This window comes from Mesocricetus auratus, unplaced genomic scaffold, assembly GCF_017639785.1.
Source record: "Mesocricetus auratus isolate SY011 unplaced genomic scaffold, BCM_Maur_2.0 Super-Scaffold_100055, whole genome shotgun sequence".
Lineage (NCBI taxonomy): Eukaryota > Metazoa > Chordata > Mammalia > Rodentia > Cricetidae > Mesocricetus > Mesocricetus auratus.
Genome location: NW_024429232.1, coordinates 4,305,147 through 4,330,073, shown reverse-complemented (window position 1 = coordinate 4,330,073; position 24,927 = coordinate 4,305,147). Strand labels below are relative to the sequence as shown.

The following is a 24,927-nucleotide window of genomic DNA, read 5'->3' as shown; positions in this document are numbered from 1 at the left end:
CCTTTCACCCTACCCGACCCACCTTCCCTGACAACCCCTTAATAGCCACGCCCATCCTCCACTCTGCTCTTCTTTCTTTCGGTTCCCCCCACTTAGGTGTTTGTGCAGCCTGCCAACGTAGCCATCACCAAAATGGACGTCAGCAACCTGGCCATGGTGATGGCCCCCAACTGCCTGCGCTGCCAGTCGGATGACCCGCGCGTCATCTTTGAGAATACACGAAAGGAGATGTCCTTTCTGCGAGTGCTCATTCAGCATCTAGATACCAGCTTCATGGAGGGCGTGCTATAGCACACGGGCTACGGACGCGGCTAGGGTGACACCCAGGGAGGTGGGAGGGAAGACCCCAGCGCGAGGCAGCATGCCAAGCCCCGCCAGACGCCCGCCCTGCCCCGCCCCAGCGCCTCCCGGGCAAAGCAGCCGCCGTATCTCGCGGCCAGTTCCTGCAGGCACCGGCTCGCCACGCCGGCTGCAGGCAGCCCCGAGAAGTGCCTTGTTTGCCGTAGCCGAGCGACACTGCCCTCCTGGTCGGCCGAAGCACATGCCGCGTTGCTCAGGGCAACACGACCTCGTCCCCTCTCCAGGGCAATCCGCCACCGAGGCACTCCTGCCCCATCCCTCCTACCCTAGCCTAGGGGTCTCTGGCCGGGGCCTGAAGGAGACTTAGAGGCGCTCTAGAGAGCTGTGCAGGCCACCACCAGGACGCGGTCCCGTCGGCCAGAGTCCTAAAAGGCCTCTGTGCAAGGGGAGGCCCCACACCAAAGCCTTCTGGGGTGGGGCCAGGGCTAAGCAGGCGTTCTTGGGGCGGGTGGGGGAGGGCAAGGTTTTTTGGGTTGTTTTTTAGGGTTTTTGTTTTTGGTGTGAGTCCAGAATCTAACCCGCACCCAGCCTACTTGTGTATAAAGATATAAATAGAACGAGATGTCAGAACTAAGTTTGCTAAGGACATAGTTTTAACCAGATGCTATTTATCTCTTGAACTGCCATTGCGGCCCAGCGCTGAGCAAGTGAGCACCACCCTGTGACCTTGCGGCCTCCGACCAAACTACACCCGTCAGCGTGCGGATGGGACCTGGGCTCGTCCGCGTTTTCCATTCTGGAATCTGAGTTCCAACAGTTGTCAAACTTCATTTCCCCTGTTTATATATATGCATATATAAATATATTTTTAGAGTTGTTTTTATTTATTAAAAACGAAAGTCCCGCTCTGCCGAGGCCCGCGGTCCCATGGGGCGAGTCCTAGACAACTTGGGCGGCGGCCGCAGGCGCTCCCTCCCTTGGACAGAGGCGACAGCGCTCCGTGTGAATAAAGTTCAAGTGCACACTCTGGTTGCCTGTGCCTCGGGTGACTTAGGACACGGGGGGGGTTGTCGCACAGCGGGGCTCTTTCCGGGGCGGGACATGAAGCCCCGCCCCCAGAACACGTGCCGCCGTCGGAACCCAAAGCGCCCGGCGCTGCGCAGTCTATGTGACCTGTTTCCGGCGTGGAAGGATGTGGCCGCCTCGCAGGTCACTGCGTAACTTGGTTCTGGCTTTGGCGAGGTCGCAGCGAGCTCGGGCACACAGTGGGGATGAACGTGTCTCCTACACACAGGGCCAAAGCCCGGAGCCCAGGACCCGCGAGTATTTCTACTACGTGGATCACCAGGGCCAGGTGTGCGCCCCAGGGAGGCGCCCCAGGGAGCTGCGGAGTCGGCCCCGGGCGGGGAAGGGGTCTAGGGATGAAGCCCAGGGCAGTGCCACGTGTGAACCCAATTCCAAAGCCCAGGCTGGGAGCGGGAAGGCCCCGGGGCCGCCCGTGGCACCCATCCCGGAGCTGCGCGCCCGCGACGCTGGGGACGGCGGTCGGCCCGCTTCGGAGAGGGCGAGCGGGGCGGCGGCGCTGGGAGCCTGCGCAGTGTCCGTGCCCCCGTGAACACAGCCACACAACACCGGGCTCCGCGCTCCCTCGCTACTGCCCCCTGTCTGTCCCTTCTGTCTGCAGCTTTTCCTGGATGACTCCAAAATGAAGAACTTTATCACCTGCTTCAAAGGTATTGCTTGCTGCGCTGCTCCTCGTGCCTCTCTCGGCCCTTCAAGGCCGCCAGGCTGGTGTGCCCGGGAAGAGGCGCCTGTCCGTCCGGGACGCTTGGTCACCGAGCGTTTGTCCCCACAGACCTGCAGTTCCTGGTCACTTTCTTCTCCCGTCTGCGACCTAACCACAGCGGGCGCTACGAGGCCTCCTTCCCCTTCCTGTCGCTGTGCGGCCGAGAGCGTAACTTCCTGCGCTGCGAAGACCGGCCCGTGGTCTTCACGCACCTGCTGGCCAGCGACAGCGAGTCGCCTCGGCTCTCCTACTGCGGCGGCGGCGCGGCGCTGGCCGTTCCCTTCGAGCCGGCTCGCCTGCTACCCCTGGCGGCCAACGGGCGCCTGTACCACCCGGCGCCGGCCAGCGCAGGCGGCGTGGGCCTAGTGCGCTCGGCCCTGGCCTTCGAGCTCAGCGCCGGCTTCGAGTATGGGCCTGGCTCGCCCGTGGTCCCCTCTCACGTGCGCTGGCAGGGTCGCCGCGTCGCCCTAACTATGGATCTGGCCCCACTGCTGCCCGCCGCCCCGCCGCCCTGAGCTTCCGGCCGGGGCTGTGGGGGGAGGGTTAGGGCAAACACCGGGCTTTGTAGCACTCGCAGGTTACCCCTCGCTGCCAGCACTGCAGGTCGACCCAGATTGTCCCCTGTCCCCTGCACGCCGGTGACTGAGTGCGCGTGTGCGCAGAGGTGCGCCTTGGGCCTCGTTAGGTTGGCGCTGTCCAAGGTTCTGGTGCGGCCGTGCTTATCCTCGGTCCCTACATGAGTCCTCTTCGCCACCTCTAACTCTTACACCGGCCTTGCATCCCACGGATTGGCCTGCGCCGGTCACGTCAGGCTGAGCGGCAGTCGCAAGGCGCGCGTGGGCCGGTGCGCGTGCGCGCCCACCCCCGCCCCCCGCCGCTTCTCCAGTCTTGCAGCCGCAAGCGCCGCGGGGAGTCGCTCGCCGCTGGAGCAGGTGAGGGGGATCCTGGCCCAAGGTCACCAGGCTTGGGGGTGGGATCGGGACCCTTCAGGTTCCGACTTTAGCACCAAGGAAAGGTCAGGAGATGTGGCAGCGGGGAGGGGATGGAAGCCACGCCCTCTATGAGCAGGCTCCGACCCACTGGAGGCTGAGGGGGAGGCTAGGGTTTAAAGCGCCTGGTCGCCAGGACTGCAGGACACCAGCTGGGGCTTCGCGCTGCGCAGAGGGAGGACACCCACCCTCTTCCCTCCTGGGTGAGCCCCAGGAGACTGACGCCCCACTCCTGCCTAGGGTTAGGGGTTCATGTCCTGATGAAAGGATTTCTGGGCTCACCTAGTAAGGGGCCCTCATTCCTGTCATGGCTGTCTTGCACTGGTGCACATCTGGGCGACTGCGTGAGCAGCAGCTCTGATCCCTAATACACAGACCAAGGCTTCGCTACTGAAGGCTGCCCAGATGCACCAGGCCGGGAGCCAGGGACCAACCAGTCATTCATGCTCCGGGAAATTAAACCCAGAAGCCTAGCAAACGCCCCGGTTTCTTGGGGCTCCACACGTCCTGAAATCTCTAGGAACTGCCTTTGCCTGTGCCAAAGTTATTCCATTAAAACTTTACTGCTGTGCTGCTGCCTCATCTCTTGACTTTAAATGATCATGTGACTCCAGTTGGTACAAACTGAAACAAACACCAAGGCCACTTAGTGCGGCTCAGCTTGACACACAGCAGAGACCTGGTAACTTAGCAGGTGTCAAGGGGAAGACTGTGCCAAGTGAGGAAAACAGTGGAGCCTTGCCCCTGTCCTCTGCTTAGGAAGCTAGACACCTAGTTGGTATGTAGTAGGCATGTAGCTCGGTGGTGTATTGTGTGCTTAAGCCTGTGCTTAGTGTACAAGACACACTGAAGTCACTTCCCAGTAGGGGGGGCAGTTGGTGGCCTGAGACTTCCTGCCACATCCCAGCCAGGACACACACCATCTACCTCAGAGATAAAGACCTCTTGGGGCCAGACTGGTGTGGGTAGGAGGGCATAGGCTTTTGGCCTCTGAACTGGTTTTCCTGTTTGTCTTAATCCTCAGCTCTGTAAAAAAAAAAAAAATCCCGAGAAAGGTAGGTGTGACGGTGCGCACCTGTAACCTTGCCACTTAGGAATGAGCAGTGGTGTCTCAAGTTCAAGTATCGCTACATATGGCTACATAGCAAGACCCCAACTCAAAGAAATCAGAAGTAACAGCCAGGTGTGGTGGCTCAGGTCTTCAATCCCAGCACTCGAGAGGCAGAGGCAGGCGGATCTCTGTGAGTTCGAGACCAGCCTGGTCTACATAGAGAGTTCTAAGACAAGTCAGGGCCACAGGGAGAAAGAACCTGTGTCAAGGGGATGGTGGTGGTTAAGGGCTCTGGCTGCTCTTCCAGAGGACCCAGGTTTGAATCCTAGTACCCACATGCTGGCTCACAACCATGCTAACTCCAGTTGCAGGAGATCGGATGCCCTTCTGACTAGAGAGCAGTAGGCGTGCATGACATGCACACACATGCACATGACATGCACACAGGCAAAACACTCATGCCCATAAAACAAGGGAGTCCAAGTGAAAACACTTCTGAAAAAGAAAACATTGGACGTACGCTAGGCATGGCCACACAGGCCTTTAATCTCACCACTCAGAGTCAAACACAGAAAGACCTCTGGGTTTTGAAGCCATTGTGGTCCACATAATCAAGTCCAGGCCAAGAGAGAAACACAGTAGGCCCTATTTAAAAGGAAATAAGAAGGTTGAGTTACCTGAGGAAAAATTCTTATTTAAGTAAGCTCTCTACCCACCTCAAACCCTACAATGGTGGGTCATGGATGGACCAAGCATCCCCCTCAAATCGTGACAAAAGCCATGGGTGGGGCCATGTGGGTAAACATGGGGCCCCATGCTCTTGTGACGGGGCACAAAGGTTTCTGCTCATGCCACTACCCACAGAGTGAGACATGCTCTTTTTGGCCCAGGACTGGGTAACTGGACCCGGACTTTGCCAACGTAGGCAGTTCCTAAGCCTAGATTATGTACTGTTGCATCTGGGAACCAAAGAGAGCCCATCATTTGGGTGAAAATGAGCCTGTGTTATACCATCGAATAGCAGGACGCTCTTAGTGCAGGTGCAGGAAGAACACTAGGACTAGGTAGGGACCCTCAAGGGAAGATTTTTGTTTTGTTTTCATTCTAAAAAATATTATTTTAGCTGGGCGGTGGTGGCGCCTGCCTTTAATCCCAGCACTTGGGAGGCAGAGGCAGGTGGATCTCTGTGAGTTTGAGACCAGCCTGGTCTACAGAGTGAGTTCCAGGACAGCCTCCAAAGTCACAGAGAAACCCTGTCTCAAAAAAAAAAGATATCGTTTTGGGCACATGAGTCAGGGTTGGGGCACTCATGCCCATGGAGGTCTAACACACCTCTGTGGCATCAGTCCCCTTCCTCCCCCCGTTGCCAGGCAAGTGCCTTTACTTGTATAGCATCTTGCCTGCCTTTACCAAGGGAAGAAATTAGGCTTTTTTTTTTTAAGTGTCTCACTAGGGAGCCTTGACTGGCCTGGAATGAATTGTGCGAACACCTTTCTGGCCTCAACTCACAGAAATCCACCTTCCTTTGTCTCCTGAGTGCCGTTTGTAAAAGTTACACAGGGGTTGTGTGTAGACTTCCATCTGTGTTAGTTGTTTCTTAATTTGTTTTGTATTTTGAGACAAAGCCTCACTACAGTCCAGTCTGAACCATATTGCCTAGGCCTAATTTACAGCGATCCTGTAGCGTCAGCCTCCCGCGTTAGGATTAAGAACATGACCCAGGATGTCTGCTCATGCGCTGGCCTGCTAACCTGTTTCAGGAGCCGCATCCCGAACGGGTCCAGCCCTTGGGGAAGCCACAGCTTCCTGGTGGGGCTCTTCGGAAATGGCCCCAGGGGCGCCCCCACTGCTGCCGCTACTGTTGGGGTTGCTGTTGCTGCCGCTGCTGCCCGGACTCCCGCCCCACGCCACTGGCTGTCCCGCCGCCTGCCGCTGCTACAGTGCCACAGTGGAGTGCGGCGCCCTACGGCTGCGTGTCGTCCCGCCGGGAATCCCCCCAGGGACGCAGGTGGGCACTACGTGGGACTGGAGGGTCTTGGGTTGGAGTAGTGGGCACGCGTGGCATGGAAGAGATTGGTGAGCACCAGAGGTGTGGTGGAAGGTCACGAGGGTGCAGAGGTTTACCGGCAGGTGGGACGGGGCGCTGCATGGGACTGGGACCTGCCCCACGGTGAAGTAATCCTCTGGTCCCCCCATCTTCAGACGCTGTTCCTGCAAGACAACAGCATCGCGCACCTGGAGCAAGGCGCCCTGGCGCCACTCGCTGCCCTGCGCCACCTCTACTTGCATAACAATACCCTGCGGGCACTGGAGTCGGGCGCCTTCCGTGCGCAGCCCCGCCTGCTTGAACTGGCGCTCACTGGCAACCGGCTTCGGGGATTGCGTGGCGGTGCATTTGTGGGCTTGGTCCAGCTACGTGTGCTTTACCTGGCTGGAAACCAGCTGGCGAAGCTGTTGGATTTCACCTTCTTGCACCTGCCGGTGAGCGACAATTGCCAAAAGTGAGGGATCTTGCTGTGATGTCAATAACTACCCTACAAGCCGGGCGGTGGTGGCGCACTCCCAGCACTCGGGAGGCAGAAGCAGGCGGATCTCTGTGAGTTCGAGGCCGCCCTGGTCTACAGAGTGAGTTCCAGGACAGCCTCCAAAACAATACAGAGAAACCCTGTCTCAAAAAAAAAAAAACAAAAAAACTGCAGAGGTTGGGGGGTGGGGAAGTCAATATTGTCTAGCTTCCCAGGGTCCTCCTTCCTGATGATCTGCTGTTCCTACTTCAGCGACTTCAGGAGCTGCATCTTCAAGAAAACAGCATTGAATTACTGGAGGACCAGGCTCTGGCTGGGCTTTCCTCCTTAGCCCTGCTGGACCTCAGCAGGAACCAACTGGGCACCATCAGCAGAGAGGCCCTGCAGCCCCTGACCAGCCTGCAAGTCCTGCGCCTCACAGGTAACTTCTCCTTTGGCAAGGGTCTCATCTTGCACCAGTAGGGAGAAGCAGGCTGAGGTAAACACAGGTTTCTACTACTGGCAGTTCATGGCAGGAAGAGAGGCTGTGGCCCACTGTGCCACATCAACCTGGGGTTCTCGTAATTTTCTACAGACCTGACCCAGGCAGCTCCTCCACATCACTGCAGCAGGGTTCCAGAATGAGCCGAGATGCCACAGAGCCGGGGTTTCTAAAGGGGATGTAAACATGGGTGTAACGTCCTTAACCTGTCCTTAACACGGGTGTAAAGCCTGAGACAGGCGCTGTGGGGGAAAGAGCTTCAGAAAGTGCGTCTCAAACAATAAAGGACCTAAGTGAGCTTTAGTCCCAGCACTCACAAGACACATGCAGGAGAATCTCTGAGTTCAAGGCTACAGCCAGGGCTACACAGAGAGAGCCTGTCTTGAAAAACAAACAAACAAGTTTTCAGTGAGACTGTCCCTCTGTGCTGGATGGGTTACAATGGATAGTGCACATAAATCCCTAGGAAACATGGTAGTAAGGGAAGATGCCCTTAACTGTAAACAAGGTTTAGTCTTCTGATTACCCCAGAAATCACCTACAAAAGGAGTTAGGTCATTCTTTTTTTTTTTTTTTTTTTTTTTGGTTTTTCGAGACAGGGTTTCTCTGTGGCTTTTGGAGGCTGTCCTGGAACTCGATTGGTAGTCCAGTAGTCCAGGCTGGTCTCGAACTCACAGAGATCCTCCTGCCTCTGCCTCCCGAGTGCTGGGATTAAAGGCGTGCGCTACCAACACCCGGCGAGTTAGGTCATTCTTGAAGATCATATTTATATATGCTTAGGCTTTAAGCACTACTATTTTAACATTCCTCTATATTTAAAAGGAATATGGTTATGTTGACAATCTTCAAGGAAAATGTTAATTAATTCTGCTGTAATCCTTGAGTCTCACTTGGTGAGAAGCTCCAACCAGAGTCTATGGAGATTTGCCTTCCTCTCTGTCTTGCTCCACTATGGCAGTCCATGGCATGCTCTGCAGAGTCACACCAGAACCGCCAGCCCTGGTGTGGGACCACCAGGAAGTGCTGGTAGAGTAACAGTTCACGCACCTTATGAGGAGTTACTAGTTCCACAGCGTGACTTAACGGGACTGAGGTCTTGCAGCTGGTCCTCGGAGGGCAGGCAGGAAAAACTGGAGAGCACCTTTGGCAGCAGGGTTTCGGTGCTGCCAGGACATGGGAGGACTGGAGGCTGGCAAGGGGACTTCAGAGACGCTGGCGCTCTCTCAGGAACTGGGATCTCACACTCCTAGCAACCTGGACTGAGGGAGGAGGTGGGAAGGGTTCCGGGGCCCCATAGGCATCTGTGAAAGGTGGGAAAGGGCTTCTGTCTAGAGCAGCAGGACCCCGTCGACCTAGGCTGTACTCTGCCCTACACAGAGAACCCATGGCGTTGCGATTGTGCCCTTCACTGGCTGGGCTCTTGGATCAAAGAGGGGGGCCGGCGGCTGCTGAGCTCCAGAGACAAGAAGATCACATGTGCTGAGCCCCCACGCCTGGCGCTACAGAATCTACTAGAAGTATCTGGTGGTAGCCTCATCTGCATTCCTCCCTCTGTGAGCGTGGAGCCCGCGGAGCTCACAGCTAACTTGGGGGAGGACCTGCAGGTAGCCTGTCAGGCGTCAGGATACCCACAGCCCCTGGTGGTCTGGAGAAAGGTGCCCCAGCCTCGCGATGGCAAGCCTCAAGCCCAAGCCCAGCTGGAAGCTGGAGCACCAGGCCTGGGTGGGCATGCGACCCGTGACACCGGCAGCGGCATGCTGTTCCTCACAAACATCACACTAGCTCACGCGGGCAAATATGAATGTGAGGCCACCAATGCTGGTGGCAAAGCGCGTGTGCCCTTTCATCTCCTGGTCAACGGATCCCGGCAGCAGTCACAGCAGACACCGGCCCCGCAGGCCCCGGCTGCACGCCCTGTGGGACATGAGCCCCGGCACCAGGCAGGCAGCATGGCCTTCCGCGCCCTGGGCCTAGCAACGCAGACGGCGATTGCAGCAGCCATCGCGCTGCTGGCGCTCACTGCGCTGCTCTTGGCCGCCATGATCTGCCGACGCCGGCGTCGGCGGAAAAAGGTGCCTGTGCCACCGGGGGAAGGCACACTGTTCGTCAACGACTATTCAGACGGGCCTTGCACCTTCGCGCAGCTCGAGGAACTCCGTGATGAGCGCGGACACGAGATGTTCGTCATCGACCGTTCCAAGCCTCTGTTTGCAGAGGTGCCGCCTGAGGAGCCGGCGGAACAAAACCCTCCCGAAGGACTCATGTCTGGGCTACGCCTCCCTCCACGTGTTGCCTATGAGATCCATTGCTAAGCCTGCCGTGCGTGTCAATGACGTGGACACCGGGAATTGGCCAGTGCCGCCCGCACATGCTCATTAGTAAAGTTGGAACTGCTCTACAATGCTGAGTGGTGGGTCGGTAACTGTGGGTCTATGAGTGACCGGGCCACAGATTAGGCGTCCCCAGCTGCCAGCTCTGGCGATCCACTCTGGCTCTGGACGGTAGGAATAATGGGATAACCTAGTGAGGAACCGGGTCAGCTTGGATCATACTTGGCAACACCAAAAATGTAGGCAAGTCTTTCCCATCCAATTAGGACACACACACACACACACCAAAAAAGGCCCATAGATTCAAGTTCCGGACACTGCACATTCGTACCTTGCTCACACCCTACAGAGACAGGTCAAGATGCACAGCCGAGGGCCCCAGGCCGCGTGGGGGACTCCCCGAAGCAGATCATAGCATCGACCCCAGTGCACTGCACTCCTTCTAAGGGCATGGAGTGTGCCAGGGACTGCTGCAGAGGCTGCGACCCAGAAGAGCAACCAACGGCGGCCGTACAGAGCAGGGGGAGTCCTGAGACACCAACAGTCAGATACTGGGAGCAGGCGAGGGTACTGCAGAAAGTAGGTGACTCGAGGTACACCCGGGAGTCGAGGTACACCCCAGAGTCACAGTACACCCGGGAGTCGAGGTATATCCGGGAGTCATGGTACACCCGGGAGTCGAGGTACACCCCAGAGTCACAGTACACCCGGGAGTCGAGATACATCCGGGAGTCATGGTACACCCGGGAGTCGAGGTACACCCGGGACTTGAGGTACAATCGGGACTCGAGGTACACCCCGGAGTCACGGTACACCCGGGAGTCACAGTACACCCAGGAGTCACGGTACACCCGGGAGTCGAGGTATGGCCAGGAGCAAGGCAAATCGCATACAACCTAAGAAAGCCTTTGTGCCAGGCCTCCAGCAGAGTCCCAAAGGCTCTTGGAGTGTCTCTCATCAATGCCTTGGAGATCAGAGACTGAAATAGTCTGCAGCCAGGCGCCCATAGATGTCCGTGGTCCAGAGCACATGGGCGCGGCCTGCAGCTAACAGCAGCTGGTGCAACTCAGCCTCTACACAGGCAAACTTCTCCTCATTGATGGAGGCTTCCAGAAGGACAGAGGCAGGTGGCGGCCAAGGAAGGCCCTCATAGCAATCCACAGGGAAGGGGTGCACCACAGTGCGTAGCTCAGCCTGAACCACAGAGTCCCGAAGCAGCTCTTTAAGTCCTGCCATAGACAAAGGGTTGCCATAGAGACCAAGGTAGCGAAGGCTGGCACATCGAGTTAGGGTGGGCAGTGTGGCCAGCAGCTGGGCGTCAGCCAGTTGACACTCAGTCAGCTCAAGATGCAGCAATGTGGCTGCAGCTGCCTGCAGCAGACCCTGCAAGGGCATCAGCCGGCTGCCTGACAAGTCGTTGCCACTCAAATCCAGCTTCTTGAGGTGGGCAGCGTGACGGCTCTGAGCCAAGAAGTGTAGGTCCTCGGGCAACAGTGCACAGAAGGCCAGCTCTAGGCTTTCCAGGGGGCTCTGCAGGGCGCTGCGGGGACAAAGGAGTTACAGAAAGTCACGGGCAGGCAGGCCAAGGGGAGTCCTCACACAGAGAAGGGACAGAGCAATGGCAGAAGCCACTCACCTGAGCAGTTGGTCCAGCCTGCCCGAAAGGAGAGAAGAGCCCATGCTGAGCTCCCGCAGACAGATAAAGCGACCCATCTGGGCCAGAAAGTAACGGAAGTTGTCCTCGCCATCCACAGAAGGCTGCCTTGAGTCCCCATGCACGTAGTGCAGCCTCAGGCTAGCTAGGTGCTGAAAGCGGGCCACATGTGGGATGATGACAGACAGGCCACGCAGTCCCAGATTATTGAAGCGCAGGTCTATCCGGCGCAGACAGCCTGCATCTAGAAGCTGCAGGAGGGCCACAGTGTTGTGCATGGGCAGATCCTCAGCCCGGAGGTCCCGGCAGCAAAGCCGCAGTGGGCTGTCCATGCTACTCTGGAGTGCCTCACGAAGGAATGTGTAGGAGGCCCGGTTGACCCGCAGGTCTACACGAACTTCCACAGGGACCGGCAGTGACAGCCCTGGCTCGGCAGGCCCACCCTGCTGCTGGGCAATACACGTTCTGGCCACAGCAGCTGTGCAATCCCACATACTCATGGTTCCAGGGTCCTGGTCCACGCCGTCATCCAGGAGACCAGTCATGTCTAGCACCCGCAATGCATGCTTCCTGGGAGCAAGGATGGCCAGAGGCAGGAATGAGGGGGTCAAGGCCTACGTCCCTCCCAGCCACCTTGTACAGAAGCAACAAATATGCCTACTCCCACACCAAGCTCCTTTTAACCTCAGGACCACAGCCTGGGGTCAACTCGGTGAATACACTTTGCATACCTGCAGAAGGGTTGTGTGGCAGCCTCCCTTTCTGACGTGTGAAGCCGGGCAGTCAAGCCCAGGATCACGGCCTGCATGCTTTCCGTGCTGAGCCGCTCCTGCAAGGCCCGACTGCAATGGGCACGCTCCTGCAGCAGCTGCTGGAAACTGAGCAGCGGGAAGGGCCATGTGTGCACCAGCTCACGAAGCACGGCCGTCTTCTTGTCCATGAAGGCCACCTTGAACAGCAGGGGGAAGAGCTCTCGGGGCAGCAGGGGCAGGGCCTGGCAGGCTGCCGGCTGGCACTGGAGCACCTGCCGTGTGCTGAGGAACACAAGTGTGTGCATGGTGCTGGCCTGGGCACAAGGCCACCTGCAGGAGAGGGATCTGCGTTAGGAGACACAAACCCTGAGCCAGTATTGGGCCACACCCTCTCCAAATTATGCCTGGCACAGAAGCCCATCATGGGCTGCCAGTTGGTGGAGAAGAGTTGCACAAAGGAACCACCCTTCTTTGTTTGGCTTGCGGCAATCCTTCTGCCTCTTCTGGGATTACAAACTCAGGCCATCACACCTGGCAGGGGTAATCTAGCAAGTTCTTAGAGCTATGCAGAGTGGACAGGACACAAGTTCATACCCCCAGAGGCACAGGGAAACCAAACTGCCCAGCAGAACAAGAACAGTGCAGGCCTATCAAAAATCTGCTTGTTTATTTGTATCTGCTGAGTCACAAATATGACTCAGAGACCCTTCCTCAAAAGTAAAATAAGGAGCCAGGCGTTGGTGGTACACACCTTTAATCCCAGCACTCGGGAGGCAGAGGCAGGTGGATCTCTGTGAGTTCGAGGCCAGCCTGGGAAACCCTGTCTCGAAAAACCAAAAAAAAAAAGGAAAGGAAAACAAGGGACTAGGGATGCCTTTCTATATGGTGCTTGCCAAACAAAAGTGAGCACCTGACTTCAGAGATCTCAGAACCTATATAGAAAAGGGGTATGGGTGACTCAACTCTGTAAACCCAGCACTGGGGTCAGCGGAGGAGAGAAAGACCGTGGAGCTCCCTGGCTGGCTGGCCCAATCCTTGAGTTCTAACAGGTCTGGGCTTTGTCTGTAAGACGGAAGGTGGAGAAGGGGCTCAGTGGTGAAAGAGTGAAAGAGTGTTTGCTGATCTTGCAAAGGACCCAGGTTTGGTGTCCAGAGCCCACATGGTGCGCCACAGCCACCTAAACCTCCAGGCCCAAGGGATCTGATGCAGATGCCCTTTCCTGACGTCAGAGGGCTCCAGCATGCACATGGTGCACGCACACACACTCAGACACAGACATACACAACCAGGGCAAAGTAAATATTTTTCAAGTACAAGAAACTACAGGCCTGTCTTCCCGTCAGTACAAGAACAGGTGGAGAATTCCCACAAAGCCAGTAGCCACAGCCTAACCCTCCACACGCTGTGCCCCTGGACTTAGGGAAATCTAAGCATGGTTTACAAGTGCCGGGGTTAGTTTTGCTAAAGAGCATCCTGAGCACTTGATGCTGGCTGAGCAGCCTATGAGATCAAGAGCGTTTAGTATGAACTCCGCAGGTAACAGTTTTCTAGGGTATAACTAGGCACAGAAATCCCCGAGGAAAAGTAACTCTCACCCTCTGAGGTCCTTGCCTCCTGTTCGAGAATCCTCTCCACTGAGAAACCACTGTACAGAGACGCCAGCAAATTCACGGGCTTCACAAAGACCCCGGCCAGAGACGGTCAGAGCATTCCAGCTTAGAAACCGCATACAAAAGACCCCTAAAGCTAAAGGATTCCTGATGCACAGGGCCAGTATACTTCTGGGGGCCAAACACCTTGCCCTCAGAACCACACCACTGCCCTCTCCCTGCAACGGACTGGAAAACTAAGGCCTATGCCTTGCCTAAAGTTACAGCACGGGACAAAGGGAAAGGAGCAGAAAGGTTGCAGAACCCGGGGTTTGCTTACTTCTCACACCTTGAACAGCCCTTACGGCACAAGTCCCTGGGAAACCCGGGATGACTATCGTCGATCTGACTCTACCTAACGGTAATCTCGCAAGGACTGCCTCGCTGTCAGGATGACCGGATCGCAACACCTGTCATAAGAGGAAAGCCCCCGGCCCGGCCTCCAAGCAAGGATTACTTCTGGGGATAACGCCGCACGCAGAAGACAGCAGTCTCTGTGATGAGACACGCAGACATGCACGCCCGGATCCTTCAAGAACCCAGTCCGGAACCTCAACTGACACGGGCGAGCATGTCCCTGCAGGTCCAGCACATCCTCACCTGCCCCTAGGTCGCCCTGCAGTTGCGGGGCTCACCCGGGCCCATCCCCGCGCAGCGGCCCCTCCCGAGAATCCGTTGCCGCCGGGGCCTTAAAGCGCCATCCCTCGTCGATCCGGACGCCCAAGCGCCCTGACCCTTACGGCTGCGGACTCTTCGCCCGGCTCGGATCCCAGCCCAGCCGCCCCAACTCACCCGCCCCTACCACCAAAGCCTCCGGCCCCTGCGCTAGGCTCGCCCAGCGCCGCGCAGCACCGTGGCGCGCCGCGATGACGTCACGCCCGCCGCCAGCTCCCATTGGCTGAGACCGAGACTTCCCCGAGGTGGCGGGAGATTCCCTCGCCTCGGCTCCCGGGTGCCATGGAAAGACTGGCGAGCGTTCGCGCGCGGCTGCAGGAGTGGGAACGCGCTTTCGCGCGGCTGCACGGGAGACGGCCAGCGCGGGTGAGGTAGGGTGGGGCGGGCAGGGCGGTGAGTGGGTCCCAGGCGCCGGCCGTGGCTGACGAGCTTCTCTCGTAGGAGGACGTGGAGGCGGCCCCTGAGGACACGCGCGGTGAGCGCTGGGCTGCGGGCCTGGGACCGGGCTAACGCTAGTAGGTGTGCCCTGACCCCCGACCCCTGCCTTCCCAGCGCTCTACCGTGAGTACCGCAACCTGAAGCATGCAGCGCGCCAGGCCGGCGACGGACACCGCAGCCTGGAGCAGTCTCTCGCCGAGACAGCTGAGGAGGTATGCTCACCCTTGATCCCCGTCAGCGTTCTGTGTGGTCAGATGGCAGGAGCCTACAGCTGTTGCAGCCATGCGCCCTGGAGCACAGGATTGGGTGGCCAGGTCCTCCCATGGGGGTTAAGAGGAAGCTTTGGAGCACTTCGGTGCCCATGCCGTCTTGTAACCTGATCTAGGCCGCTGCTGTCACTGCAGGCACAGGAACCAAGCTGCTGGGGTCCCCACCTGAATCGAGCCGCAACCCAGAATACACAGCCTACGCCCAGGCAGGGCCCACTGGGTTCAGTACAGGACTATGGGAAGAGGCTCAAAGCCAATCTGGAAAGCAACCCGAAAACAGCAAAGCTGCAGGTAAGAAGTGTGGGTGACGCCCGAGCTGCCTGTGGCTGCGGGTAGTCTGCAGGGCCCGTGTGTGCCCACCCTCCTACAGCGTGCACACACAGGCACAGGTCCCAGCCTGAGGGAGGCTACGCTGCTGAGGACTCGTGGGCACCTCACCCTCAGCTTCCTGTGTGTTCCAAACTTAGGCAGTAGCCCGGGATCCCGAGGTCCTACCTGATCTTCTGTCTTCCCCAACCTAGACTAGGCCAGCCCTGAGCCGAAAATGCCAGCCTCGGAAGAGAGCCTTGTCCACCGTGCCCACCCCAAGGCCCCCAGGCCCAAGGACCTGTCCAGACGAAACTAATGATGTACTTCCCAGGGTTGCTGAGCCCCAGCCACGGCTAGGCCATCTCCAGCAGCTTCAGGCATCCCTGAGTCTGAGGCTGAGTTCCCTAGATCCTGGCTGGTTAGAGCGATGTCAAGACAGAGTTTCAGACCTTCTAGAGGTCCCCAGTGCCTGTGGGCTTGACCTGGATGGAAAGGAGTCACAGCCCCAGATATCAGGCAAGGTGAATGTCCTTGATCCTGGTACCCGTTCAGAAGGGTCTTCACAGAGCCCAGGGGGCCTAGCCACACAGCCACAGAGCCCCAAACCCAGCAACAAGACAGACAGGAAATGGACGCGGAATGAGAGTTCGGAGGACCGTGCACAAGCCCAGGACAGTGGCCAAGCAGGACTGCTGTCTGAGGGAGCCCGGGCTAGCGCACATGAGAAAGACCCTCCAGGAGAAGCTGCGAGCGCGCCCCGGCCCCACAACTCCTCCAAGAGGGCCAGGACAGAGACGGCCAAGGACAAAGCCCACGCCTCCACTAGACCCGCTTTCCTGGACAGAGGGAACTACATCCGACTCAACATGAAACACAAGTGCTATGTACGAGTTGGCGCCAGTCGAGGCAGGCTTCTCCGGAAGCAGGTGAGAGAGATGTGGCGAATGGGACAGGCCGGCCTTTCCTGTCTTGTCATCTCCCTCTCGAACAGTCTTTGTGGGCCTTCCCCAGGTGTGGAGGCAGAAGTGGCGGAAGAAAGCGGGGCAGTTTGGGGGCGGCAGAGCCGGAGCCGAAGCCCAGGACGCCTGTTTCCGGTGTGGGCAGTGTGGTCACTGGGCTTCCCAGTGCCCCCAGGCAGGTGAGCCTCCGCCGTGAGCACTGGATCATTTAGCCGCTGGGGGGTGGAGGTGGTAGGGAATTACTTACGCACACGCAATGATCTTAACCCTGGCCCAGGCTCCACCCGGACCTTCCAGGAAGACAGTGGCAGGGATGACAAACGGCCCGTTCCCACTTTGGAAGAAGAAGCACAGATGGCAGGCACTCCTTCCTGTCACCTGCCTGGTGAGCCAGGGAGATGGGTGGGCGTGACCAGTGGCCATTGTGCCAGGGCGGTCTCTGTCCTGACACTCCCACGTCACCCGCTCTCGCGTCTAAGCAGGTCAGGACACAGACCCTGATGGGCCAAAGCTGCAAGTCCCCTGTCCTCCCCGCCCAGTGCCGCCCCTCTACCCCCCGGGGCCCTTGGGGCATACAACAGGTGAGTGAAATTTAAGCCCCGGGGTCTTTACCAACACATAGCTTTTGTTTGGTTTTTCCAGGCAGGGTTTCTCTGTGACTTTGGAAGCTGTCCTGGAACTAGCTCTTGTAGACCAGGCTGGCCTCGAACTCACAGAGATCCGCCTGCCTCTGCCTCCCGAGTGCTGGGATTAAAGGCGTGTGCCACCAACGCCTGGCACCAACACATGTCTTAGTCACTGTTTATTGCTGTGAAGGGGCACCGTGACCACAGCCTCTGATGGTGGGAAGCAGAAAGGCAGGCATGGTGGTGGAGAAGTACCTGAGACTTTACACCCTGGTGGACAGGCGGAGAAAGACACTGTACCTGGCCACCCCCAGTGACACACTTCTAACAAGGCCACACCTCCTAATTCTTCCCAAACAGTTCCCCAAATGGGGACTCAGCATACACATGTATGAGCCTACAGGGGCTCTTCTCATCGAAACCACAACTCTATCCACAGAGACCCCTGCTGAGGTATTCCAGGCCCTGCAGCAGCTGGGGCACCAAGCGTTCCGCCCTGGACAAGAACAGGCAATCATGCGGATTCTCTCAGGTAGGTGTGGCTGCCCAGGGACTGCACCAGGCTGTGTCTGGCTGATTGAGCCTCATAAGCTGCCTCCTGTCCCGTCCAGGCATCTCCACTCTGTTAGTGCTGCCCACAGGCGCTGGCAAGTCTCTGTGCTACCAGCTGCCAGCACTGCTGTATGCCCAGCGAAGCCCCTGCCTCACCCTGGTGGTCTCCCCTCTCCTGTCACTCATGGATGACCAGGTATGTGGGCAGGCTGCTGCTACCTGGGGAGTCTGAAAACTGACACCTCTGATACCCTTAGGTGCTTCTTGTTTCCTGCACACACCAGGGGCCAGCTGACCTTCCTAAGGGTGGCACAGCCTAATGCCCAGTAGTCTCCATCCAGTCCCCTATCTCCAGGGTGCCCAGGCCCATAGCTGGCTGGCTCTGATCTTGTCCTCCCAGGACCCAGCGTTTGATGCTTTTCCCTGCAGAGGGTTGAGTAGCTCTGAGAGAATTTAGCGACAGCCTTGCATTTACAGGTGTCTGACCTGCCCGCATGTCTGAAGGCAGCCTGCCTCCACTCGGGTATGACCAAAAAACAACGAGAAGCTGTCTTGAAAAAGGTCAGGAGGGCCCCTGCGGGTGGGTGGTAGGGGGCACCCATCTGGACAGCGCCCATAACCCTGTCCCCTCAGGTAAAGGCGGCCCAGGTGCATGTGCTGCTTGTGTCCCCAGAGGCCTTGGTCGGGTGTGGGGCTAAGGGCCCTGCCAGCCTCCCCCAGGCCTCTGAACTGCCTCCAATCGCCTTCGCCTGCATCGACGAGGTCCACTGCCTCTCCCAGTGGTCACACAACTTCCGGCCCTGCTACCTGCGTGTTTGCAAAGTGAGCTTTTGTTGGGCTCCAGATGGCAGGTGGGCTGGAGCTCAGGGGTGCGAGGTGACTCAACACTACCCCTGCCTGCCTCAGGTACTTCGGGAGCATCTGGGCGTGCACTGCCTTTTGGGCCTCACAGCCACAGCCACACGAAGCACTGCCCGTGACGTGGCCCAGCACCTGGGCGTAGCCGAAGAGCTGGAGCTCAGTGGGTTAGCCAGCATCCCTGCTAATCTGCACCTCTCCGTGTCCATGGACAGAGACTCAGACCAGGTAGCTATGTACAGACCAGAGACCCCTTCAAGAGACCGCGGTCTGCCATGCTAATACTAACTCCTTGTTGCCAGGCTCTGGTGACACTGCTGCAAGGTGACCGCTTTTGTGCCCTGGACTCTGTCATCATTTACTGTACTCGACGAAAAGATACAGAACGGGTGGCCGCCCTCCTCCGGACCCGCCTGTCTATGGCGACAGAGCCAAGGCCTAGAGGTAGGCGTGTGTAGGGCTGGCCCCTGGGGACCCTTTCCTCCGCGTGCCTGTGACCCCACCAGTCGTTGGTACACTTTCTCTATAGGTTGTGGCCCTGAGGCTCTAGCTGAAGCATACCATGCTGGCATGTGCAGCCAGGAACGGCGACGCGTGCAACAGGCCTTCATGCAGGGCCACCTGCGGGTGGTGGTGGCCACGGTAGCCTTTGGGATGGGGCTGGACCGGCCAGATGTCCGGGCCGTGCTGCACCTGGGACTGCCTCCAAACTTCGAGAGCTATGTGCAAGCTATTGGCCGTGCAGGACGTGATGGGAAGCCTGCCCACTGTCACCTGTTCCTGCAGCCCCAGGTTGGCACTCCTGTCTTCCCAGACCACGCCAAACCCAGGGTTACACTATTCCTGTACCATGCCCCTTCGGTCCCAGCTGGTCTCCTGATTTACTTGTGGCTGCCACTCTAGCCCCAAAACTATAGCTGTGTGCTTATGACTGTCTCAATACAGGGTGAAGACCTTTGGGAGCTGCGCAGACATGCCCATGCCGATGGCACTGACTTCTTGGCTGTGAAGAAGCTGGTGCAACGTGTATTTCCATCCTGCACATGCACCCAGAGGCCTATGTCCAAACCCCTGCTTGAGGAGACCAAAGAGCGCGACAGCCAACAAACACACCCTGCATTGCGACAGGCCTGCCCGGGCCACACGCGGGCATTCCCAGTGCAGTCTACAGTACAGGCTCTGGACATGACAGAGGAGGGTAAGGAGCCAAGGAGATCGGGTACAGGAGGGGGAGACTATCCCCACAGCCCCTGAGCCTCCCTCTGCCTCCAGCTATTGAGACTCTGCTGTGCTATCTGGAACTCCACCCTCGGCGCTGGCTGAAGCTGCTGCCATGCACTTATGCCCACTGTCACCTACGCTGCCCTGGGGGCAGTGCTCAGCTGCAAGCTCTGGCCCACAGGTAAGTGTACTCACCTCAGACTAAGGATAAAGAGAAAGACCATGACTGCCGGCCACATGCTCCTTTGTCTCCTGGGCACAGGTGTCCCCCATTGGCTGCATGTTTGGCCAAGTACCCACCTAAAGACACGAGTCGGGGCCGCAGCTCCTTAGACTTTGACATGGTGGAGCTGGCAGACTCGATGGGCTGGGAGCTGGCTTCTGTACGGCGGGCTCTCCACCAGCTGCGGTGGGACCAGGAGCCAAAGAAAGGTATGCCCGTCCCTGCCCCAGCCTGGCTTGTGCTAGCTGCCTGCCCGCCTCTGACTGACCCCTGCTGACAGGTGCACCACGGGGCACAGGGGTGCTGGTGGAGTTCAGCGAGTTGGCCTTTCATGTGCACAGTCCTGGTGACCTGACAGATGAGGAGAAGGACCAGATCTGCGACTTCCTGTACAGCCGTGTACAGACTCGTGAACACAAGGCCCTGGCCCATCTACACCAAATATCTAAGGCCTTTCGCAGGTGGGAAGAAGGTAGCAGGGCCTAGGCCATGCACGCTGGCCTCATGGGCACTCTTAACAAGTGTGTCTCATCCGCAGTGTGGCCTTTCCCAGCTGCGGACCCTGTCTAGAGCAGGCTGATGAGGATCGCAGCAACCAGTTAAAGACCTTGCTCAGCCACTACTTTGAGGAAGAGGAAGAGGAAGCTGTGAAGGATGAGCAGGGTCCAGAGCCTGGGCAGAGCGAGGTAGGTGCCACCCTATGAGGGTGATTCCTCAAGCTAAGGACAATGACATACCCATATACAATCCACACAGTTCAAGCCTTGCCTGGCTCAAGGTTTCTTGGGCTGCTTGGGGTGTTATTTTATGTGACAAATGCCATGGGGGCTCAAAGGAGATCACATGCCATCTTCCCACAGCTTCAGGACTGGGAGGACCATATTCGCCGTGATATCCACCAGCTCCTGTCCCTGAGGCCAGAGGAGAGGTTTTCAGGACGGGCTGTGGCCCGCATCTTCCATGGCATCGGTGAGGGCTGCAGGGCTGCCTGATGGAGGCAGGGGTTGAGCACTAGAGCCAGCTGAGTCCTTAGGCCTGTGTTTCTGTTCCATCATAGCAAGTCCCTGCTACCCAGCCCAGATATATGGGAAGGACCAGCGCTTCTGGAGAAAGTATCTGCATGTGAACTTCCATGCCGTGATGCGCCTGGCCACAGAAGAACTGCTGAGAGGCCGGTGACCGCCCTCCACGGGAGAGCGCTACACGATGGAGACATGAGGCAGGCCAGACGTGGCCACCACACAGGGCTCAGGTTCGTCTGCCCACCAGGGCACTGATGTAGCCATCACTGACCATTAGGCAGAACCTCCTAGGTTGCAGGAAGGGGACAAGAAGATCCAAAGTACAAAATAAAAAACATTCAATCATTTTATGCCCTTTCTGGTAACAGTCCTCAGTTTGAAGACAGCTACATGTCCTGTGCTCCAGACACCCAGGACACACAGGGCGCTTCTGAGTTTGCGGACAGCTCAGGTCAGGTTACTGGGTGCCAGGCTGAGGTCCAGAATGGGCAGGCCTGAGAGTGCGAGGAAGGCAGCATAGCAGAGGTGCGCGCCCAGGCCATCGGCCAGCGCTCCAGCCAGGGCACCTGGCAGCAGCTTGCCCAGCAGTTCCAAAGTGGCCAGGAGACTGTAGTGCGTGGCCTGGGGGTGGTAACACACATCAGGCCTAGTGGCTTCCTGGCCCTGCACCCGAGGGCACCTTGCGCTGCCATCTCACCTGCAGGGCTCTGGGCGCCAACTGGCTACAGTGCATCATGACAGTGAACGTGGCCGTGGTGACCACACCGCCAAGGAACTGCTGGAGACACAGGCTCACCAGAGCTGCCCCTAAAGAAACGAGGTCAGTGGGGCCCCAGGCTCTGCTCCCTCCTGCTCTCCTCAAAGCTCACCTACCTCTCGTGATGGTACCCGGGGCCAGACTGGCCCCTGGGGTGCTGAGGTAGAAGAGCAGAGCAGTCTGGCAGGCCAAACCCCCAAGGCGAAGCTGCAGCACCGACCTCAGTAGGGAAAGAGGTTGCCTGGGGTGGGAATTGGGGGACTGGATATGGTAAGATTCCCTCGGAGGCAGTGGACATGAAAGTCCGATTAGGGCTGGGGCGTGCTTACCAGTGCCTGGCCAGTAGAGCCCCGCCCAAAGAGGAGCCAGCAATGGAGCATGTCACAGCGCCCAAGCCACTCCACATTCCCAAGTCTGAGGCGGAGGCGCCATGGTCCAGCAGGAGAAGTGGGAACAGGCTGCCAGCACCCTGCTCACCTACAGGAGACCAGAAGCAAGCATGATCCCCTTCTCCTTTCTCCCGTCCTGGGGCCTCAGTTCCCCAACCAGCCAGGCCCCCACATGTTAGACAAGGCTGGGCGTTCCGGCCCACTTAGTTTGAAGCAATACCAGTGGGCTGTGCCTGAAGCCTAGGGGAGTCCAGAAGTGAGGCAAGACTGAGCTACAGAGCCCCAGGGAGGGCTGGGCTGACACCCAGAGTAGGGCAATACCCTAAGTGGGTCTCAGGGCCATAAGAAATTAGGGCTCCAAGGTTGATGTCTTACTCAAAGCCGCACTCACCCAGCTTGTAGGTGAGCACAAAGCCTGCTGTCCAGAGGGTTCCAGGCACAGCCAGCAAATCTTGTAGATGATAGGATTTGTGGGGCGTATGCTCTGAGACCTGAGGCCAAGGCAGCTGTCCCAAGGCTGGTGCAGTCCAGGCTAAGGCAGCAGCCAGCCAGTAGGTGGCAGCTAGGAGCAGGAAAAGCAAAGGCCAAGAGAGGGTGGGGAAGAGGACCAACAGCCCACCCCCAGCCAGTGCTGACCCCAGCTTGTAGGCCACCACCTGGACGGTGTTTCCGGGTCCCAGCTCCTTTGGCTCCAGGAGTTGCACAGCGAGTGTGTCCAGAGCCACATCTTGCACGGCTGCACCCAGGTTCAGCAGCAGTAGCAGCCCCATCATGATGGTGGGCAGTCCTGTCTGACCAGCTTGCAGGGGAGGCAGCACAGCCAGCATTCCACACACCACGCCCAGGGACACTGTGCTGAGAGTTAACCAGACGCGGGGGGAGCCCCGCCTGCCCACCAGTGGCGCCCATGCCAGTTTTAACAGCCATGGAGCATACAATCCCTTGGTCAGACCCACACGCGTCAGGGAGAGACCATGAGCCCGCAGTAAAATAGGCAGCAAGCTGGACTGCAGTCCATAGGGCAGACCCTGCACAAAATAGAGGCCGGCCAGCAGCAGCAGCTTCCCATGCATGACCAGCTCGTGGTGGGATCGGATGGCTCCGCGTGGAAGGCTAGGGTTTAGTCCATATACATAGGGTCAGGAACAGTCATACAGTGATCCCAACGCGCACACGGGGGGCCCCAGATGCCGGAAGCACAGAAGTTAAGAGAAAACCGCAAAGGAATAAACCTGAGCGTGGTGAGCGTGCGCGCAGCCCATGGCTACCAGCATGCTTTGCGCAGGGGTCGACTAAGGGAGAGGCGGGGCTCCTTTAGCTGGGGGTGGAGCCAACTCCCGGTTCATTCTGCAGTCTAGTCTTCAATTGGCAAAAACTCGAGACCGAGATCATCTGCTCTGGCGCCCCTGGTGACAAACCTGGACACAGCGGCCTGCTTTTTGTGCTCCCGGCCAGGGTGAGTGGCTGAGAAGGAAGCTGTGCTAGGCAGGTCTCTAAGGTGTCTGGCGTTCTGCTCAATGGCTACCAGACTCGCCCCAGAGCACTTCTTCCGTTTGTTTTTCAAGACAGGGCTTCTCTGTGTAGCCCTGTTGTCCCGGAACTCACTCTGTAGACCAGGCTGGCCTCGAACTCAGATCTGTCTGCCTCTCCCTAGTGCTGGGGTTAAAGGTGTGCGTGTTTCTAATACTCAGCTCCCATGGAGGTGGCAGTACTCTACTCCACGGTGCTTCTAACACTGCTCGCCATACCTTACTATGATTCTGGCTTTAGAATCTCCGCAAGGCAGTGACCTCAGACCCCGGAGTTTTGTGGGAAAGGTCAGAACCCAGTCAGATACGCCCATGATAGCCCCCTCCCTTACAGTGTTCAGTGAGGGTATCTAGTCCAACCCGCGTGATTCTGGTCCTGCAAGGAAGGCTCACTCTCGCCCAGTCTCTTCCCAGAGTTGTACCCTCCCAAGGCCACTATCGGGCTGTTAAACGAGACCATAGTGAACATATGGGCACTGCTGTTGTGTCCATTTGCACACATGGCCCTGCGTCCAAGTCTGAGCACCCTGACGGTGCCTTGCTTCCACGGAGGGCTGTCCTGTCACTTCCACATAGTCGAGGGCTCCAGGTTTCCATATCTATAAAATGCGTTCTACTTTTGGGCATGGTTGTGAACGCCACTAAATTCAGCTATTCAGGCAGAGGCAAGAGTATTGTGCGTTTAAGGTTGACCTGGATTAATTTAGCGAGACCATGTCTTAAAATTGAAAAAGGGTGGTGGGCAGGATATAGTTCAGGTGTCCTAAAGTCAATCTCTAGAAGCACAAATAACTCAGGGGGTGGCGCATGCCTTTAATCCCAGCACTCGGGAGGCAGAGGCAGGCAGATCTCTGTGAGTTCGAGGCCAGCCTGATCTACAGAGTGAGTTCCAGGACAGCCTCCAAAGCAATACAGAGAAACCCTGTCTCGAAAAACCAAAAAAATAAAAATAAAATAACTCAAAAACAAAACAAATAACTCAGGGGGGAGGACTGCCATTGCCTACTTCAGAGGATAACTGCAGACCCAACAAGTGAATCATGGCAGCACCTACTGCGCACAGGGGCTCATGCCTTCCTGAGTCTGCATCCCAGGATACTTTCTTCCATAAGCAGCACCTACTGTGTTCCTAGAGGTGATCTGCAAAAGCATACCCCCACTCCTCCCCACCTGCATCCTGGCTTTGCCGTACACCAGTCTTCTCAAGCCCTGGCTGTCTGGCTGTCTGCTCCTAACTTGGTGGTAACACCGCTTACAGCTCCACCCGTAGTTGGCACAGGAAGTGCCAGAACGAAGGACACCATTGTGTATCCCAGGGGAAATTTACTATTTCTGCTGCAGCCTCTAAGATCTCTTTCCCCTGGAATACCCTGCAACCCCATCCCCTCCCAAGTGGCTCTGGAGTGGCTGTAAAAGGCGGGTGTGATCCACGTGTGCCTTCACTCTTTACAAGCACGTTACCTGGTCTTAAGGGGTCATCACATGCCCCACATTCAAGACCGTAATGAAGACCTAGCCCACGATGTGCCTGCCTCTCAAGACAAACCTTTCCTGGGAACTGCCCTTAGCAACTCCTTTAGGTG

The 24,927-nt window shown here is 57.7% G+C and overlaps 6 protein-coding genes and 1 long non-coding RNA gene across 11 annotated transcripts in view; 4 read left to right on the top strand and 3 right to left on the bottom strand.

The window, feature by feature from the left end:
* The window catches only part of Arhgap39 (Rho GTPase activating protein 39), a 109,235-nt gene extending 107,908 nt beyond the window's left edge, over window positions 1–1,327 (top strand). For all 3 annotated transcript variants that reach the window (XM_040736327.1, XM_040736325.1, XM_040736326.1), the window contains one exon: window positions 97–1,327. In XM_040736327.1, coding sequence (XP_040592261.1) covers window positions 97–291 — 195 coding nt within the window. In that variant the 3' untranslated portion in view covers window positions 292–1,327. The remainder of the gene's footprint in view (window positions 1–96) is intronic.
* Window positions 1,328–1,416: 89 nt separating this feature from the next.
* Window positions 1,417–3,646, top strand: CUNH8orf82 (chromosome unknown C8orf82 homolog). Its single transcript, XM_021223008.2, has 3 exons — window positions 1,417–1,654; window positions 1,985–2,033; window positions 2,156–3,646. The coding sequence occupies exons 1-3, from the start codon at window positions 1,493–1,495 to the stop codon at window positions 2,599–2,601; spliced, it is 657 nt and encodes a 218-aa protein (XP_021078667.2). The 5' UTR covers window positions 1,417–1,492; the 3' UTR covers window positions 2,602–3,646.
* Window positions 3,647–4,643: 997 nt separating this feature from the next.
* Window positions 4,644–7,758, bottom strand: LOC121136241. Its single transcript, XR_005873380.1, has 3 exons — window positions 7,228–7,758; window positions 5,878–6,601; window positions 4,644–4,771 (listed from the first exon to the last, which is right to left on the bottom strand). It is a non-coding gene; the product is annotated as an uncharacterized LOC121136241 (long non-coding RNA).
* Lrrc24 (leucine rich repeat containing 24) lies at window positions 5,952–9,533 on the top strand. The gene is made up of 4 exons (XM_040736331.1): window positions 5,952–6,134; window positions 6,329–6,607; window positions 6,904–7,072; window positions 8,510–9,533. Exons 1-4 carry the CDS (start codon window positions 5,952–5,954, stop codon window positions 9,442–9,444), a joined length of 1,566 nt encoding a protein of 521 aa, XP_040592265.1. The 3' UTR covers window positions 9,445–9,533.
* A 231-nt stretch (window positions 9,534–9,764) lies between these two features.
* Lrrc14 (leucine rich repeat containing 14) lies at window positions 9,765–14,348 on the bottom strand. The gene is made up of 4 exons (XM_013125187.3): window positions 14,118–14,348; window positions 11,848–12,198; window positions 11,099–11,686; window positions 9,765–11,002 (listed from the first exon to the last, which is right to left on the bottom strand). The coding sequence occupies exons 2-4, from the start codon at window positions 12,171–12,173 to the stop codon at window positions 10,435–10,437; spliced, it is 1,482 nt and encodes a 493-aa protein (XP_012980641.1). The 5' UTR covers window positions 12,174–12,198; window positions 14,118–14,348; the 3' UTR covers window positions 9,765–10,434.
* Window positions 14,349–14,374: 26 nt separating this feature from the next.
* On the top strand, window positions 14,375–21,019 carry Recql4 (RecQ like helicase 4). Of its 2 annotated transcripts, XM_005086006.4 has the most exons (22): window positions 14,375–14,558; window positions 14,634–14,667; window positions 14,745–14,842; window positions 15,035–15,190; window positions 15,421–16,134; window positions 16,220–16,346; window positions 16,445–16,552; window positions 16,650–16,748; window positions 17,233–17,325; window positions 17,405–17,541; window positions 17,823–17,906; window positions 17,979–18,167; window positions 18,252–18,431; window positions 18,506–18,647; window positions 18,733–18,995; window positions 19,149–19,401; window positions 19,476–19,605; window positions 19,687–19,856; window positions 19,928–20,108; window positions 20,186–20,333; window positions 20,508–20,616; window positions 20,705–21,019. In XM_005086006.4, the coding sequence occupies exons 1-22, from the start codon at window positions 14,475–14,477 to the stop codon at window positions 20,824–20,826; spliced, it is 3,621 nt and encodes a 1,206-aa protein (XP_005086063.2). In that variant the 5' UTR covers window positions 14,375–14,474; the 3' UTR covers window positions 20,827–21,019. The 2 variants fall into 2 exon arrangements, with proteins under 2 accessions (XP_005086063.2, XP_040592257.1); XM_040736323.1 differs by having other exon boundaries at window positions 17,979–18,431.
* On the bottom strand, window positions 21,003–24,869 carry Mfsd3 (major facilitator superfamily domain containing 3). 2 transcript variants are annotated; one of them, XM_005086005.4, is made up of 5 exons: window positions 22,207–24,869; window positions 21,756–21,903; window positions 21,543–21,667; window positions 21,367–21,476; window positions 21,003–21,290 (listed from the first exon to the last, which is right to left on the bottom strand). In XM_005086005.4, the coding sequence occupies exons 1-5, from the start codon at window positions 22,886–22,888 to the stop codon at window positions 21,117–21,119; spliced, it is 1,239 nt and encodes a 412-aa protein (XP_005086062.1). In that variant the 5' UTR covers window positions 22,889–24,869; the 3' UTR covers window positions 21,003–21,116. The 2 variants fall into 2 exon arrangements, with proteins under 2 accessions (XP_005086062.1, XP_012980649.1); XM_013125195.3 differs by having other exon boundaries at window positions 21,003–21,276.
* Between the last annotated feature and the right edge of the window lie 58 nt (window positions 24,870–24,927).